Raw genomic sequence first — 16,832 nt, 5'->3', positions numbered from 1 at the left:
AGAAAAGTGTTTTTTATTGTTGTGTTTTGATGTATTTGATGTAAGCCCAGTGGATATTTAAAGCTTACAGAAGGCTGCATATAACTGCTGCTATGTCATTTCTGCAGGTGTTTTGGTCACTGCTATTATTTGTAATATATTATATTATTTGTAATCAGCACAAATGATCTGTCCCCATATGATAAAATCCACCATCCCCCCTGATTTTTTTTTTTACAACTCGAGTACTATATATATATATATATATATATATATATATATATATATATATATATATATATATATATATATATATATATACATACATATACATACATACACCGTTCATGCGTTTAACTGCATCGTCTCCATCACCTGCGTTGGTCTGTCAACTTGGAAGCTCTCCCTGGTGAGGAAGCGTTGCCGGGCGCTGATTGGTTGACCTGGATGTTTGGGGGCGGGACCAGAGCGAAGGCGGACTGTGATTGGACGGAAGGTGCGTGGATTAGTAAATTCAGAAGTTTCCAAGTGAAGTTGGAAGAGCCAAAGCGACTGCTGCATGTGTGAGATATATTCTGAGGTCTGAGAAATAAGTTACCTGCCACGGTAAGAATAACTTGAATTTTCGTGTAGTTTACAAGTGTTTTTAGTGTAAAGCAACGACGTCTTGTCGTTTGTTATTTCTTTACACCGCCTATGTGGTTTCACGTTTTCCTGGTCGCGCAGTTGAAGTGAAAAATTGTTTTTAATGTATGGTGTTGACAATTTTTAGTATTACTTGGCATTTAAAACAAGCACCACTGTTGTTACTAGTCCTTGGCACCTTTCTAGGAGCGACATTTGTCATGTTTGCGCAGTGTTAAGTTTATTATTGTTTAGCCCAACGTCATGACATTTCCTGCTTCAGTCACTCAAACTAAATCTCTTTGCATAATGATTGTATCACTGACGGCTGTGCTGCTGATGTACAGTTTACTCTGATGTTTTTCTCACTGATGTCCAAACGTCACGTCCCGTGTGCTGTAGTTTATTTTCCTGACCTTTTTTGGTAAGTTTTCCCTGCACAGGCCAGAATGCCATTCAAAATAAGACCAACTGCAGCTGTAACCACATGTTTGCTTATGTTTTGTTAAGGGAAAAATAGATTTGGTATATCAAGTGATCTTCTTGGGAAACACATGAACTAAACAAGGGAGGGTTTTTTTGTTTTTGTTTGAGGAGGTAAACTGAGATGAGACAGGTGGTTAAGTATCTGCTGATAACCAAAGTTAAGTCACTGCTGTATGTTACTTATAAAGCTGAGAAAATAAATCCAGCCAACTATTAAAAGCCTTTGGCAGTAGGATGCTCTTTTAGAAACTGGCCATAGAAAAAGAAGAAGACGACACTGCTGCTTCAGTCGTGCTCCCACTGGTCATCTTCAGCATTCTCCCTCTTTCTCACTCTCTTGATGGCTATATTTAACTGGCATCTATTTAAGCCATTCCACTATATGCGCTACAATGCTCCTTGGGCCCTAGGCTAGATTCAGTAAACTTCTCTTGGGAGGCACTCGATTAGGAGACCTAAATTGCAAAGCTGGGAGAGAATTGAATTTAGGGAGTGAAGTGTGTCATTACCAAGCCACCGAGGTAGGAAGTGGAGTGCTTTGTTCTCTCTGCGTTCATGGAACAAAATCCGACGATGCATAATAAGTATGCATCTCTGATTATGTTATGTTCTGCAGAAACATGTTAGAGGAGTATTCAACCTGATTCCTGAAACTCAAATATTACTGTTTCCACTCAAGCAATCATGAAAGGGATCCACCATTATTTGCAAAAATGTGTAATTCTCTTACAGTCAATGGATAAACCACATATACCCTAAATGTGGTGGTTTGTATGCATGTATTGAACAGACTTAAATGGATTGCCCATTTAGCTGTCTGTATTTCCAGAGTAGTGTGGGCCTTAGTTACCAAAGTGTATGCCAAAACGTTTTTCAGCTAGTCAAAAGCCAGGCAGCCCACAATGCCCACAGCACACACAAACTACTAATGAAGGAATGGATGCCTGAATGCTTCCCGGGAATAAGACTTCCTGGCTACATATACACACATCCTAACACTTAACACACGTTACAGTAGGTTCTTTATTTGTAAAATGGGCTAGGCTGAATAGCAGTGGCCTGTATTCAAATCCTGTGCATGTGTAAACAGAGAATGTAAATTTGTTAAAGCTGCAGGGCGCACAGTGTTGCTCCTTATTGTGAGCCAAAGGTAACTTGTTAGCCAATCTTATTCGTTCGGCAAGCTAGTTTCATCTTTAAATGTCAGATTTTATCTGTTTTAGAAATTTGACACAGCTTTGACATTAATTCCTTTTTTGTCTTCAGAAGTTTATAATCACAAGAAACCATTCAATATGTTGTTCTTGTGCTGCAGGAGACAGGCAAAGGCTCTTGGGGGCCATGTCTGGCGGCAACAGTACTAACAACAGCTGGACCATCCTCACTTCTGAGGTATCACTTTTGTAAAGAACATAGACATAGAGTTGGTGTGCATGACCTCATTAAGCATTTCTTTATTTTTCTAAAAAAGAAAGTTCCTTGTCCCACTTGATTTTTTCCTTTTGGGTCACCTGAATATGAAATAGGTTTCTGTCACAAGCCTGTCTTTGTTTTTCTTATCTAACAAGTATTCCTACAGAAAAAAAGAGAGTATAATGAAATAATCTTGGTAGAATCAAATTAGTTGGACTTCTTTGGGTTTTAAAAAGAAAAAATTAAGCTAAATTGAATTGAACTGCAACTGGTAAAGCACAAGCTTACGGCCATTTTATGAATTAATCCTCACTGCCTTGTCAAAGTGCATTTTAGGGTGGTCGTTTTTTTAAAAAGGCTGATGTACCTTGACTTTTCTGTTTGTGCATTTGTCACAGGAAACTGTTGCTGAAACCCTGAAGCCTACTGCAGCAGCGACAGAGCAGCATGGAGAGAGCCCTACATCTGGAGCAGGTGTCTTTACAGAAAATTGTTTGATCATATATAGCGCATTGGAAAATATTGAATTCCAAGAAATGTGCTATAATTTTATTTTGATATTTTGTTCTGTCAAAATGTACACAATAATACACTGCCTTGTAAACGCACGTTAAACACACATTCATCATCCAGCGATATTAGCGAGATCCAATATAAAAACACCCTGATGTTTAGATGTATAGACACTCATGTTTTAAAATGATGCATCATGGTCCTTGAACCAGTCTTTCACAATCTGGTCATCTTGTCATCTTGAAAAATATTCATGCCAAAAAAAAAGCTGCACATACCTGCCCATGTAGTATATAAACATAATCAGTTGAACTTAATATTGGTGAACCTAGACTTGACCAGCTGACACAATCCTGGATCATATCATTGCCCCCTGTTTTGCACAGTAGGCTCCAGGCATGAACCGCTTCATCTGCCACTCTGGAACAGGGTCAATCTTAGCTCATCAGACCTCGTGATATTCTTGCATTGCTCTGGATTGCTCCAGGATCCAACCTTCATGCTCCTTAAAAAATGTAAACATATGTTAAAAGGATCTCACTTGACACTGTTGAACAGTATGTTTCAGATTCACGAGCCACACTCCATTCCAGTTAAAGATTATTTTCCATATCTGGCAAAATATAAATATGTATAAATATAAATATGTGAGATTGGTCACCTGAGTAAATTCAGCTCTTGATATCACATCTGAGCGAAGTAAGCATCTAAAGCCTAACTTTACGCACACAGATCAAATGCAGAAATGCTCAATGTAGGCAATGGACTCCTGTTAATTCTTTGTCAAGTGAAAAAAAAAAAGTGCAGAGTTTAAAAGCTGCAGTTTTTAAATCAGTAAGGTTGTGCTGAAATTGAGCTCGGTACATACCTGAAATCAAAAACATTATGTTCCTTTTGCTCCTTTTGTTAAAAAGGTTTATATCCGAATGGAAAATCGTAGCATTGAGCTCCCTGAATATTATTTTGGATTTTGCAGGAACTTAAAACTGACACATTATTTGTTGTGGTTCATTTGCATGTGAAGCAGGCAATACCAGGTGTGAACTGACCTACTTAGAGCTCCCGGTTTAAAAAGATGCTTACTCTTCAGACCAGCTCTGCAACAGTGAGGAAGGGGAAAAGAGAAACACTTGTAACTTTGCATCAAATAACCCCATATTTCCACTTCTGGGGCAGTAAACACATCGTAGCTTCTGCCTCCACAGGTATTATATAACTGACTGTAAAAACTCTTATCACCTTTGTTGGCAGACACTTCCTCTTATGATGTGTTAAAAATGAAGCCATTTCCAGACATGCACCGTTGTTGCATTTATCTGATTGAAACTGAACATTTGAATCTGAGTGGTGAATGTGCATACTGATGCTTTTCAGTGTCATTACGCCACGGCAGCTGTGATGAAGTCGCTTTTACAAGAATGTCTAAGGTTTACTCTCGTTTGGTGTCTCTTCCTCTCATTGTTTCCTCTCGTTACTTTCCTGAGTCATTAAGTGGCTCCTGCCACAATGACCACCACAAGCTAGTGTCATCATTGATGACGCGACATCCTGCTAAAAATGACAAGCTGTGATGATGATGTCTCCAATTTTGTCCTCTTCTCTTAATTTGATTGTTTTAACATTGTCAGTCAACATAAACTACCAAATTAAAATTAATTAACAGTTTGTTCGATTTAAATATGCAAGTTATTTAATTACTTAAATTTCAAGTGTACAATCAGTGACCCGTCCAGAGTGTAGCCCTGCCTTTCATCAGACTAGAGCTGAGCTAGTCGACAGCAGGCTCCCGTTACCCTGAAGAAGTGGGTGTAGATGATGGATGGATGGTGTGTGTTGGTTGTCAACATCTTCTTTTTTTGTTTTTCTTGTACTGACAGTTGACAAATGCTAAACTGCTGTACTACATGTTTCATCTCATTTGTCTGTTAGATGGGCCATGTTCTGGGGGAAAAGCCCAGCCTGCAAATGATACAGGATGTGCAGAAGGACTCCCTGTGGAGAACTACCACAAGACAGTAAGACAGCAACACGTCATCCTCCATTATGTAATAGTACTGTTTGTACTGGGCTGTGGCTAAATATGTATCTGTAACTGGCAAATAAGAGTATTACGCTACCTCTGATTTTATAATTGTCACAAGGTTTAAGTGCTCACTCATTTTTCAGAAGCTAGAGGATGTGCGTTATAACTATTAATAGCATAGCCAAGATTGCTGCTTTCCTTTTTTTCTTCCCCAGCTGCACAGCTCTGACATCACTTTTGTAGCTTACAAGTCCAGTTCCGGGAAACACTTTTTTCCGCTGCAAAAACTTTTATTTTTATTAAGCTATGGTTCACAGAGCACTTCTCTTTCTTTAACCTTATTTTCATATCCAGGTATCGGTACGAACAGCAGAGCAAAGTGGAGGCTTGAGCTCAGATCAACAGTCCTCTGCCCCCACTGCTGTCACTGAAACCCCCCTTCCTACCTCTGTAGAAGCCCCTGGTACGTTGGTCCGAGGCGGTGATGAGGTCGGCCAGGAAGAGGGCCTACCTGAGGGCCCGGCACAGTTAAGCCCTGACCCTAATTTATCCTCCGACTCCAACACGCTAGTAACTCCCTCCCCTGAGGAGCCCCCAATCTCATTGCTCAGTACAGAGACTCTTGGGAGTGCAGAGTTTGCAGAGGCAGAGGAGCAGCATCCACGAGAAGGAACACTGCATCTGCAAAATGGGGATGAGCTACACCCAGAGAAGGAGGAACATGACAAGTACTCGGCTGACTTAGGAAAACACACAGGTATGAACAGCTACAGAACTTTGGTCAGGTTGATACTGCAGTAACCGAGGACCACTTTTATTATTTGCATACCACTTGTGACTGTAGTGCACTTGGTGAACCAGTTATTCATGGGATTGTTGTGCATCTGGAGAGGCTGTGGTTGGTGTGAGGAAGGGAGCTTGACGTGAAAAGGAAACTTTTAGTTGCTTGAGACTGTTGATGAAAACATATAGTCCATGGGCGAGACCAGATATCTGTACCACTCAAGGTGACAAAACTTGCTTATAATTGTTGAAAAGATCCATGTCTATAGATGATATTCTGGTATGATAACCCTTCCTGATTGGCAGCTGTATCATAGTTATCAGCTCATGAAGTTACCAGCCCCTTCAGAAGATTACATTTTAGATACTGCTGCATATCCTGGTTTAGACTCATGTACACAGTACTGGAGTTGAGGGGGGATGAGGGGGGATGAGAGGCGATGGCATCCCCCCTGAAATAAAAACGTTCAAAATCATCCCCCCTGAAATAAAAATGGTCAAAATCATCCCCCCTGTAAAACTGCCATCCCACTTTCCATCCCTTATGTAATTTCATCAATCAAGTCAAGTCAAGTCAAGTTAGTTTATTTGTCAAATCATGTGTACAGGTTTATACATAGGATTCGAAATTGCAATGCTCCCCAGGCCCACAGTGTATACATTTGGACAAGACAGTGACAATATAGACATAACACTGACCATACCATAAAAACAGATATAAAAACACAGTACAAGTATAAAAGAACAGACTTCTAGGCGGCAGTGCTATTGGTTAAAAAGTTAAAATGCAGGGTTGAGGGAGGGCAGGGCAGAGAGAGAGTTCAGCATCCTGACAGCTTGGTGGAGAAAGCTGTCTTTCAGTCTGCTAGTCCTGGCCCTAAGGCTTCTCAGTCTTTTTCCAGACGGCAGCAGACTGAAGAGGCCGTTGGATGGGTGGGTGGAGTCTCTAGCAATGCAGAGGGCTTTTCGGGTGAGGCGGGTGCTGTAGATATCCTGGTGGGTCGGGAGAGAGACTCCCAGGATCCTCTCAGCTGCTCTCACCACACGTTGTAGCTGTTTGCGGCAGGACACGGTGCAGGTGCCATGCCACACAGTGATGCAGCTGGTGAGGATGCTCTCTGTGCTGCCTCTATAGAAGGTGCACATGATGGAGGCTGGAGTTCTGGCTCTCTTCAGCTTGCGGAGGAAGTACAGTCGCTGTTGGGCTTTACTGGCCAGTGCTGCAGTGTTCTTTGACCAGGAGAGGTCCTCACAGATGTGCACACCCAGGAACTTAGTGCTGCTTACTTTCTCCACAGCAGCTCCATTAATGGTGAGGGGGGCATGCTGTGTGTGTGTTCTCCTGAAGTCAACAACAATCTCCTTTGTTTTCTCCACATTCAAGGAGAGGTTGTTGTTGCTGCACCACTTGGCCAGGCGGCTCACTTCACTCCTGTAGTGAGTCTCATCATTGTTGCTGATGTGACCTAGTACAGTGGTATCGTCAGCAAATTTAATGAAGAGGTTTGAACTGTGTGATGGTGTGCAGTCATGGGTCAGCAGAGTGAAGAGGAGGGGGCTCAGCACACATCCTTAGGGGGCCCCCGTGTTCAGAATGAATGTGGTATTACTGCTATTTCAACATTTATGACGCTTTTCCACTAGTATCTACTCAGCGCGGCTCGGCTCGGGACGGCTCGTCTCGCCACTGCCCGCTTTGTCCCCGTTTGTTTTTCCACAGCCAGGTGAGAAGTGGGCAGGTTGGGGTGAAGCTGCTGTGACGTACTCGATTGCGCAACACCTTTGTTCGCGTCGGCGCTGATGAGAAAATCAGCTGGAGCCGCGAGCGGCTGAGAAAAAAAACAGCCCGTCTACATCCCTTTTTTAATTCTCTCGTCAGCCCCCAGGTTTATGAACATCTGCAACTCAGTTGGATCACCAAACAGACGTTTGCGCTGTATAATAAAATCGCCGCGAGCTGCGAGTCGCTCTGGCGCTGACTCCCGCTTCCTGATTCAAACGTGTGACGGCCCCGCCCCCCGACCAATCGGTGGCGCGGAGGGTGGTGACGTCAGAAATAGTGCCGGCTCAGCCCGGTTAGAACCTCGGCAGAATGGTTACAGAAAAAGTATCTGCTTGGCACGGCTCCACCCGCCTCAGCCCCTAGTGGAAAAGCGCAAGACGGGGGCGTGGCGGGTAGAAGCGAGCTGAGTAGATACTAGTGGAAAAGGGCCATTAGAGTCATCACCAGAAAAATAACTTATTTGACAATTTACACCTGTTTCAAGTAAATTTTCACTTGAAATAAGTAGGAAAATCTGCCAGTGGGACAAGATTTATCTTCTTATTACAAGCAAAAAAAATCTTGTTCCACTGGCAGATTTTTCTACTTATTTCAAGTGAAAATCTACTTGAAACAGGAGAAAATTGTTGTTTTTTTCCAGTGATGAGTCTTGTTTTAAGTATAATGAGATTTTTTTTTTACTAAAATGAGACATTTTAACTAGAAATCGGACAAATATTCTTGTTAAGATTTAGAGTTTTTGCAGTGATCCATTTTACTTATCCTGTGAAGGACAGAGTCATATTGATAAGTTCAGAAAACTGTTTTTTATTGTTGTGTTTTGATGTATTTGATATAAGCCCAGTGGATATTTAAAGCTTACAGAAGGCTGCATTTAACTGCTGCTATGTCATTCCTGCAGTATTTCTGCAGGTGTTTTGGTCAGTGCTATTATTTGTAATATATTACAATTAATATTGTAATCAGCACAAATGATCTGTCCCCATATGATAAAATCCACAATCCCCTGATTTTTTTTTTTTCTTTTTTACAACTCGAGTACTGCATGTACAGGATATCTGTCAATGTTTCACAACATTGTGTTTGGTATCATTTTAAAGGGGACCTTTTAAGCATTCATTCAAGCTAAGATGTGAATCTTTCTGACCAACATTGAGGTCACTGCAGCTCTTTAAACTATAAACAACACACATTTTTACACAATTTTCGCCTAAATTATATACTATCTTTTAGCCCTATGTCATCTAGGAACAACAGAGACACAAAATGCAAAAACTGGAATACTCACAGGACCATAAGGATCCAGGAAATGTATAATGTACCCATACTATATCATTGTTACAGGTCATTGTAAGCTTTAAACTAGAAGAGCATCATTAGGCTCCTATGAAACTATAACAGCCACTAGGCTGATGTCACAAACTGGGTGGTACTGACAAGTGAAATTTTGGGCTCTGGCCCATGGACTAATATACTGTGGTTTGAGTTTGCAGTTCTGTTTCAGTAGAGCATGAGAACATGAGTCGTCCCTTGCTTGCTCGCTGTTTGACAACTAACAGCAAGTTTTTATGTATTTCATTTCAGGCATTTTATTTTTTTAACTCAACTAGTCAACCACTGTGTCTGTCATGCCATACACATATCTTCATATAATGCTGCCGGGGAATGACAGTTGTTTATCTCATTGCACCCATGCAAACCTGTCTCGAGCACATGGACCGTGGGGGCAGAAGATAAGAGATAAGATAAGATAAGATATTCCTTTATTAGTCCCACAGCGGGGAAATTCGCAGTGTACAGCAGCAAAGGGGATAGTGCAAAACAAGAGGCATCAATATAAATAATACAATAATAATATCAGAGTATGACACACTATAAACAGTACTGGTATATACAATAATAATAATAATAAAAAATACTGGTATATAAAATAAGATAACAGATAACAGATGAATCACAGCCCTGGATGGCACCACCAGTACCACCAGCACCACTAGCATCACCAGCACCACCAGCATCACCAGCATCACATGGGCTATTGCGAAGTAGCAGGACATCTGCCGTCCAGCAAGCTGCTCATTTAGTCCCTCTCTCCCTCATCAGTTCATATTGTTTTCTTCTTCAGCAGGCTACGTGGAAGTTGAAGGCCTCTTACAGTAATGTAGTTTCGTACGACGTGTCAACACTAACAATTCTGACGATTAAAAAAAATAAAAATAAATAAAAATGAAATTACATCAGTTATGTCAACTAATCGTTGCATCCCTTATATAAACTGTATGAAGCAAATGTCACCTTTCATGATATTGAGATGCTGAAAATGTTTTCCTTGTAATCCATGCTTTTCTTCTGTTTCTCAGCGACGTCATCATTCATATCACAGCACCTGTGGATTATGTCTGTTTTGTGGCAGAACCCAAAGTTTAAACTATCTCTTGTACTTTGTCTTAATGAATGACAAATCAGAGCTCAACAGTGTTTCCATAAGGGAGCTCCCCTTTTTTGAACAACAAGTTAACATGAAATTTAACATTAAATCATGTAAACATTTTCCAGTGGAAGCACAAACTAAAATTGTGAACTAAATTGTTTCAGAAGATGAAATAACAGTTCTGATATCCTCCTAATGTTTCAAACTCTACTTGGGACTCAGGCCTCCATGAGGAGAGAACAGAGAAGACTGGAGAGCAGGGAGAACCGGAGGAGAGGAGGAGGAGGAGGTCGCTGTTGGAGCAGATTGGAAGGAGAGAGGATGAAGACGAGGAAGAAGTGGAAGAATTTCAGGTGCCACAGCGAGAAGATGACAGTGGGTTCTCTGTGAACAAGTGCATCCTGGGGGCTGTTATTCTGTTAGGACTTGGCACCATCTTTTTCTCAGGTAAGCATTTGCTTTTGAGTTGCTGTAAGATGGAACCAGCCATTGCAATGTTATTTTAGACTAATGTCCTATCCACACTGGACTAAAACTACCCCTTGACCTGCAGTAATTCTGAAATTACAACCTGACATCTGTACTTAGTTCAGCGCATCCATGCTAGATAAGTGAAGTCTGCATTCTACCTTGATTTATAGACATTGATCTTGGAAGTGATGTTGACGCATTGCATTTTATTATGAATATTGCATCTGATCAGACAAGTTATATTTCAGTGACGACACGTCACATTTTGACAAATGACAAAATCAAAAAATGGCATATCGGCCTGTGTTTTAAGTTTCCATGGTAACAGTAAACTCAATGGTAAACGTAACCAGGTCGATGGTCTTTGTTGAAGCTCCTAAAGGTCAGAGAGGCTTTGAACTTGATGAAAGATGAAGCTCCCTGCTGTGTGATCCAGCTGCACATGTCATCATCTTGTTGTTCTGCTGATCTAAACTTCTCGTTTTAAAAGTCTCCACGTGAAGCTTGATTCAATTTTATGTATGATTGTCATCTAAAAATATCAAATAATTACACTATGCGGGTTGGATATTGTCTTAAGTTGTACTATAATATCACATTATGTACTGCAGTTCCCAAAATTACCACCCCAAAAAAGGTGACAAGACATGGTGCATTTAGACGGGATTAAAAACACAGACGTCCTCTGTGATTCTTACAAATGACCGCAGGTGCCCAGATAATTTGAATCCCGTACGAATGGCACATTACTCTGTACATGGTAGCGTGAGGAGTAACTGACAGTGGACTAGATGAAGAATGTCTGAGACTGAGGTCTGTTATACTGTACCTGCAGGAATCTTCATGGATCTGGATGAGGGTAGGTTGTTTTAATGTGTTATTGTGTGTTAATGCTTAAATAAATGATTCTTTCCATGGCTATAGCATGCATTTGTTTGCATTTGGTTTAAGAGTGCATGCAAAATAACAAGAACTTGGCTGGTAGTACTTTGTAAGAAGCCACTCTAAAAATTGTCCATCCTTTTTAAATATGTGTGAGTCGGTTAAGCAGGGAGGAGTATTTGCTGTTGTCAGAAGTAAATCGAATCAAAACATAATCTTAACAGCAACGTTAACAGTCCAACATAAAAGAGCCAAAAATGGCAGAAAGTGAAGTAAGATCACCCATTCTAGTTGGTTGTTGTTGTTTTTTTCAGATTCTCATACACATTAAGAAGAAATGTCAATGTAAAGACAATCTGGAATCAATGGGAAAAGTTAAAAATTTAATCAAGAGTTGCATCATTTTCATTAAGAAATTCATACATTTCTCATATCTATATGTAAAATGTGGATTTGCTATGAGATTATGTATTCTGAATACGCTTTTACCTGTTCAGCTGTAAAACCTTCCCACGATTGTTGCATGGTTAGTGTTGTTTTTTTAAGACGTTTCAGCGTATTAAAAAGCTGTTTTCAAATGTTTTACATCAGAGAGTGACTATGTTACAAGGGAGCTGAAAGAAGCAGAGGCAGCAGGAATGCAGGTCAGTCTGATATCTAGTCTCCCTCTCTTCTGTATTCTTTCTCATACAACTTTTTTTATGCATTTATGTAGTATAACATGCGCATGCATTTTATAGTGCAGTGAGAACCAGTACATGGATTTTTAATGTGATATGCTTCATGTGAGACCAGAGGCAAAAGACAAAGCCGTAAAGCTGTTTTTCACAAACCAAGCTATGCTGTACTTGTGGGTTTTTTTTCACCAACTCATCATCACATACAGCTGTTCTCTTCTCCACTAGTCTGGGTGGCAGTAAAAAAAAACTTAATGAAGTCATCTCAAATCCTGCTATTGTGTTTTACTCTCTCTGGGTGCGTGTGTGTGTGCAATTTGTTGATAGGACTGGCTTCATCACGAGACTCCTCCTCCCCAAGTAGACGCTGACAATTCAGAACTCTTAAATAAGTTGTCCAAAGGGAGCGAGCAGGTATCTGTGCTACAGGCCCAACTTCAGGTGTGACTCCATTCTGTCTGTTCTGTGTGTCATTCTAATGAAACCCTCTTTTCCTTTTTATTCATTTATTTATTCATTCATTGATTCATCCATCCAGGCACAGAAAGAAGAGCTGAAAGTATCCACTGGACAGTCAGCAGAAGAAGCACAGCAGCGGCAGCGCTGGGATGAATTGGAAAAGGAAAACAGTAGGTTGAAGACAGAGATGGCCTCCCTCCCTTTCCTTCAGAAAGAGAACGACAGAATGAAGAGAGAGCTGGAGTCCGTCCCCGCATTACAGAAAGAACTAGAAACACTGAGATCCACTGTGACTGAATTAAAACTCTCCTCAGGTACAAAGGGACAGAGGGAGGAGGTAGGGAGGGGATATGAAGCAGAAATATTCAGGGATAATGGGATGATATACGGGGAAAGAAAGCATGGGAAGGTGTACTACTTTAAAGAAAAATCTCTGTCACTCTTAACTTTTATGCAGACTTTTCATCTCTGTAGTTTGACTTACTCTTGCATCTCTTTCAGCAGCCCCTCGTGCAGCTCAAGCATCCGAAAAGCCCTCAACGTCGCCCCCCACTGGCAAACCAGGAGACAGCAGACAGGACACAGCCGGATCCCCAGAGAATCAGGCCAGGAAGTCATGGGACGACCGGAGGGAGAAGAAAGGTCCCACGAGGGACAAATCTGAAATGACCAACAAGAAATATAGCTCAGAGATGGAAAAAAATGTGTGGAAGGAGGGAGGGAAAAAGGAGGTAAAAGATGCAGGTAAAAGGGAGTGGAAGAAGGACAAGTCTGAACAAGGCAAGGAGAAAACTAAGGAAGGTGGGGGGAAAAGGCACGCTGATGAGACTAAACAATGGCAGGGGAAAGACGGGAGGAAAGAGAGAGGTGATAGAGGTGATGATGGAAAGTCTTGGAAAGTTAAGGAAAGCAAGAACAATTTGAAACAAAAGAGTGAGAAAAAAGAAATAAAGGAAGAAAAAGACAAGAAAAAGGGAAAGCATGAGAAAATGAAAGAACATCAACAGAGGGGTAAAGAGGATAAAAAGAACTGGCAGAAAGGAAAGGATCAGGGTGAGAGGCACCAGGGCAGGGAGGAATGGAAGGGAGAGAAAGAATGGAAGAAAGGCAGAGATGTGCAAAAGGAAGGTGGCAAAGAGAAGTGGGATAGGAAAGGTTTAAAAGCAAAAGGAGATGTGAAAGACTGGAAAAATAATAACGAGTGGAAGCATAAAAATGACAAAGATCGTGGTAAAGAAGGAAAAGGAAAGGGTGAAAGGAAGAACTGGGAAGATGGCACACATGGTAAAGAAAGGATGGAGAATGGGAATGGTGAGAGAAAACAGTGGAAAAGCTATGACTCCAAGAGCAAAAATGAAAAACAGGATAAGGACTGGAAGAGGAAGGAAGACAAGTGGGATCCGTGGAAAAAGGAAGAGGAGGACTGGAAGAAAGGAGAACGGAAAGAGAAAAGTCATAATAGTGACAGGAAAAAGGACAAATCACACGCTCAGAAAAACAAAGATGAGCACAAATTGGGAGGTCATCAAGATCACCTGTACGGAGACCGACACCCCCCTCACACACACCACAGACTCTCTATGGACCAACCTGAGTACTGGCTCCGGCAGAGAGAGCGTCTCCGGCGGGATCCTGGACCCCTGCGGCCCTGCAACTCCCTGGACACCTGCGCTCAGGCCGAGCGCCTGCTGACCGTTTCTTTACCCGAGTTTGATGCCATCCTTCAAACCTACCTGTCCAAGGCTGCAGAAGCAGGCGTGGACGTCTCCAAAAGAGAGGAACTCAAAAAGCTTGCTGCTGAGTTCTTCCATGATGGAGTGTTTGTGCATGACAAGATGAGCTTTCACGACTTTGTTGAAGATGTGGAAGATATTTTGGAAGACATGGTGGAAGGGGATGACGAGGAAGAAGAAGATAGTGATTTAGAAGACGAGATGGAAGAGTTTGAAAAGGAAGTCATGAAAAAATTCTCAATGCCAGGAGCAAAAGGCAAAGAGGAAAGAGTCAAAGGGGAATGGAGGAAGGAGAGTGGAGCAGGACGTGGCTGATAACGTGATAGAATTGCAGTATCAGTCGAAATCAGATGAGGGCAAGTCAGAGGAGAGGACAGCTCACTGAGAGGGAACATCTTTTTGCTTACACACAATTGCTCAAAAGTTTTCATTTATCGGCCGACCATCCTTCTGCAGGATGCCTTATCTTACCGTACCACTTCTGTCTGTTTTCTGTGTGATTACACTGTTGAGTTTAGCCAGTGTACACCTAAGTACAAAGTCAGAAAGGAAGGCCTCGTAACCGTGTTAACTTTTTTTTTTTTTTTATATACTTTTTTTTTGTATATATATATTTGCTCAGTTTCATGTCCACTCCAGAGAAAACCTTGTAAAATGTTACACATCTTTTTTTCATGTTAGAGTAACTTCAGGTAATGTGAAACTCCTTTGGTGTGAAAGAAATGTTTCTGCTCAAGAAATATGCGCTGTGCTCTTCTGTGTACAGGAGATTAAACCCACTGGACTGAGTAGGACGTTTTGACTGTCATTTCCTCTCTGTATAGACTTCTACAAACACCACTCTGCACTGTTAATGTCTACAGACTTCTACAAACACCACTCTGCACTGTTAATGTCTACTACCTGCTCACTGGGTGGCCCTGATCCTGCAGTCTGTGACTTTTTTTTTTTTTTTAATAATCCTACATCTTGATGTCAGATTATCTGCAACAGCTTGATAACAAACTGTATTTAAAGATAATTTAGACTGAGACTGCTTTAAGATATTTAGTTAATGGTTCAGGTGATAATAAAGATGTTTGCACTGGTTTCATTTAATTGTCTGCACATACTGAATCTAGAACTTTAAAACAAACTAGCTGTAATTTAGAAATTCATAATTGAGTTAAAAATGAGCTGTTGGTCCATAAGATATTGACATGTTGAGCATGTATTATTTTTTTGTTATTTCATGCACATAGCGCTTTTTTTGTGCACCCAAAAGTCCTTAATAATTGTTTTTCCATGCCTGTAGCACTTGTTTATATTTATTACATTGTCCTGATACCTGCTGTTGAACTGCGGCGTGAATGCTTGAATTGTCTGCAGCAGTGTGTTAAAGCTAAACCACTTTGTGCTAGCACAGAGAATCTTGAATGTTAGGATGTTTGTGTTTGCTCCTGGTACTGTCACTTAATAATAATAAATTGAATGCCTCCCTGTGATTAAAATTACTGGACTTTCTATTTCTTGTATCTCATCAGTTGAAATTTTTATCTCTGACTGCAACCAACACATGTTTTAGATTTTCTTTTTTTTTCCTGTAGTAACAATTAACTAATTCCTTCAAACGGGAGTCGATTGTTGGCATGTTTGTGAGATTCCTCTCCTGAACTGTCCACTTCAAGTCCATACAAAACCTGTTTTTTTTTTATTTTCTAAATCTAAACTGTGTTTTCTGCCTCCAAAACATTAACTTGACTCTTTAACCTTTCTTTGAAAGAATGATGTGTGACTAGGGTCAGCTTGAAGCATGACCCACTGCCTTGATTTGCATGCAGAATAAGGTTCCAGTTTTCTCCCTCCAGACAAAAGCTTCCTATTTAAACTGTAAAGTCTCGTGTTGAAGAAACTATTTTCCATCCGCCTCGTCCCAGACCGCATTCTTTTTTTTTTTTTTTTTTAGGTCTGTTGTGCTGTGTTCTGATAGTGAACTCCTGAACACTGACGCTGGATAAAAGCAGGAAAGTTATCGGACTAAAGCAACCCAGCAAGAACCTGGGGCAGTTCATGTGAGGAAACTCAACAAAATCCAAGAGTTTAGGGTGTTTTTTTAACTCCCAAACCCTGTTCAAATGATGGAAACATTTAGTCAAGATTATGGCTGGCCACACACTAGTTAAGAATGGTAATTATTACTGTGTTGTAGTTCCTTGTTATCTATTATTTTTAATCTTAGAGAAATAGGAATGGAAACAAATGAGTGGGAGACACAGACTGAATTCATGTTAATTAGTCACATAGTCTGTTATGTCGCATAATTATTGTATCTTGTTAATTATTTATTTTTTTTACGCAAACCTTGTACTTATATGTCAATAACCTCTCACAATGTACAACTTCTATAATGAGGCTTCAGTTGTAATTTCACACCTAACTGAAATGCTTCCCTGGGTGGTATTTTCTGGATGTTTGGGTGCAATAGGCAATCATGTAGTAAAGATGCAGGAGTTGAGCTTTAAACTGAAGTCTGTAGATGCAGTTATAGTGACAGGATATTAATCATAAAGTAGTTAGTCCCACATAAAACCCTGCT

General features: G+C 40.8%; 1 protein-coding gene across 6 annotated transcripts; it reads left to right on the top strand.

Annotated features, from left to right (window-relative positions):
- The first annotated feature begins 466 nt into the window (after nt 1–466).
- Nucleotides 467–15,736, top strand: pbxip1b (pre-B-cell leukemia homeobox interacting protein 1b). Of its 6 annotated transcripts, none has more exons than XM_061716868.1 (11): nt 467–585; nt 2,405–2,481; nt 2,901–2,976; nt 4,945–5,030; nt 5,393–5,795; nt 10,258–10,482; nt 11,342–11,365; nt 11,980–12,032; nt 12,393–12,479; nt 12,604–12,838; nt 13,026–15,736. In XM_061716868.1, the coding sequence occupies exons 2-11, from the start codon at nt 2,431–2,433 to the stop codon at nt 14,570–14,572; spliced, it is 2,787 nt and encodes a 928-aa protein (XP_061572852.1). In that variant the 5' UTR covers nt 467–585; nt 2,405–2,430; the 3' UTR covers nt 14,573–15,736. The 6 variants fall into 6 exon arrangements, with proteins under 6 accessions (XP_061572852.1, XP_061572854.1, XP_061572850.1 ...); XM_061716870.1 differs by having other exon boundaries at nt 468–585; nt 12,393–12,506; nt 12,604–12,694; nt 13,029–15,736; XM_061716866.1 differs by having other exon boundaries at nt 468–585; nt 12,393–12,506; nt 13,029–15,736.
- The last annotated feature ends 1,096 nt before the right edge of the window (nt 15,737–16,832 follow it).

The sequence above is a fragment of the Cololabis saira genome, chromosome 3, assembly GCF_033807715.1.
Source record: "Cololabis saira isolate AMF1-May2022 chromosome 3, fColSai1.1, whole genome shotgun sequence".
NCBI lineage: Eukaryota > Metazoa > Chordata > Actinopteri > Beloniformes > Belonidae > Cololabis > Cololabis saira.
The sequence above is the reverse complement of the archived record's forward strand: the minus strand, read 5'-3'. Positions and strand labels throughout refer to the sequence as shown.

What these genes read in the sequence shown, in the direction of transcription:
- pbxip1b (XM_061716865.1), top strand. Translation starts at nt 2,431, where the DNA reads ATGTCTGGCGGCAACAGTACTAACAACAGCTGGACCATCCTCACTTCT. An exon ending in CTTCATGGATCTGGATGAGG is followed by an intron (nt 11,366 to 11,979) that starts GTAGGTTGTTTT and finishes GTTTTACATCAG; the next exon opens with AGAGTGACTATGTTACAAGG. An exon ending in TGCTACAGGCCCAACTTCAG is followed by an intron (nt 12,507 to 12,603) that starts GTGTGACTCCAT and finishes TCATCCATCCAG; the next exon opens with GCACAGAAAGAAGAGCTGAA.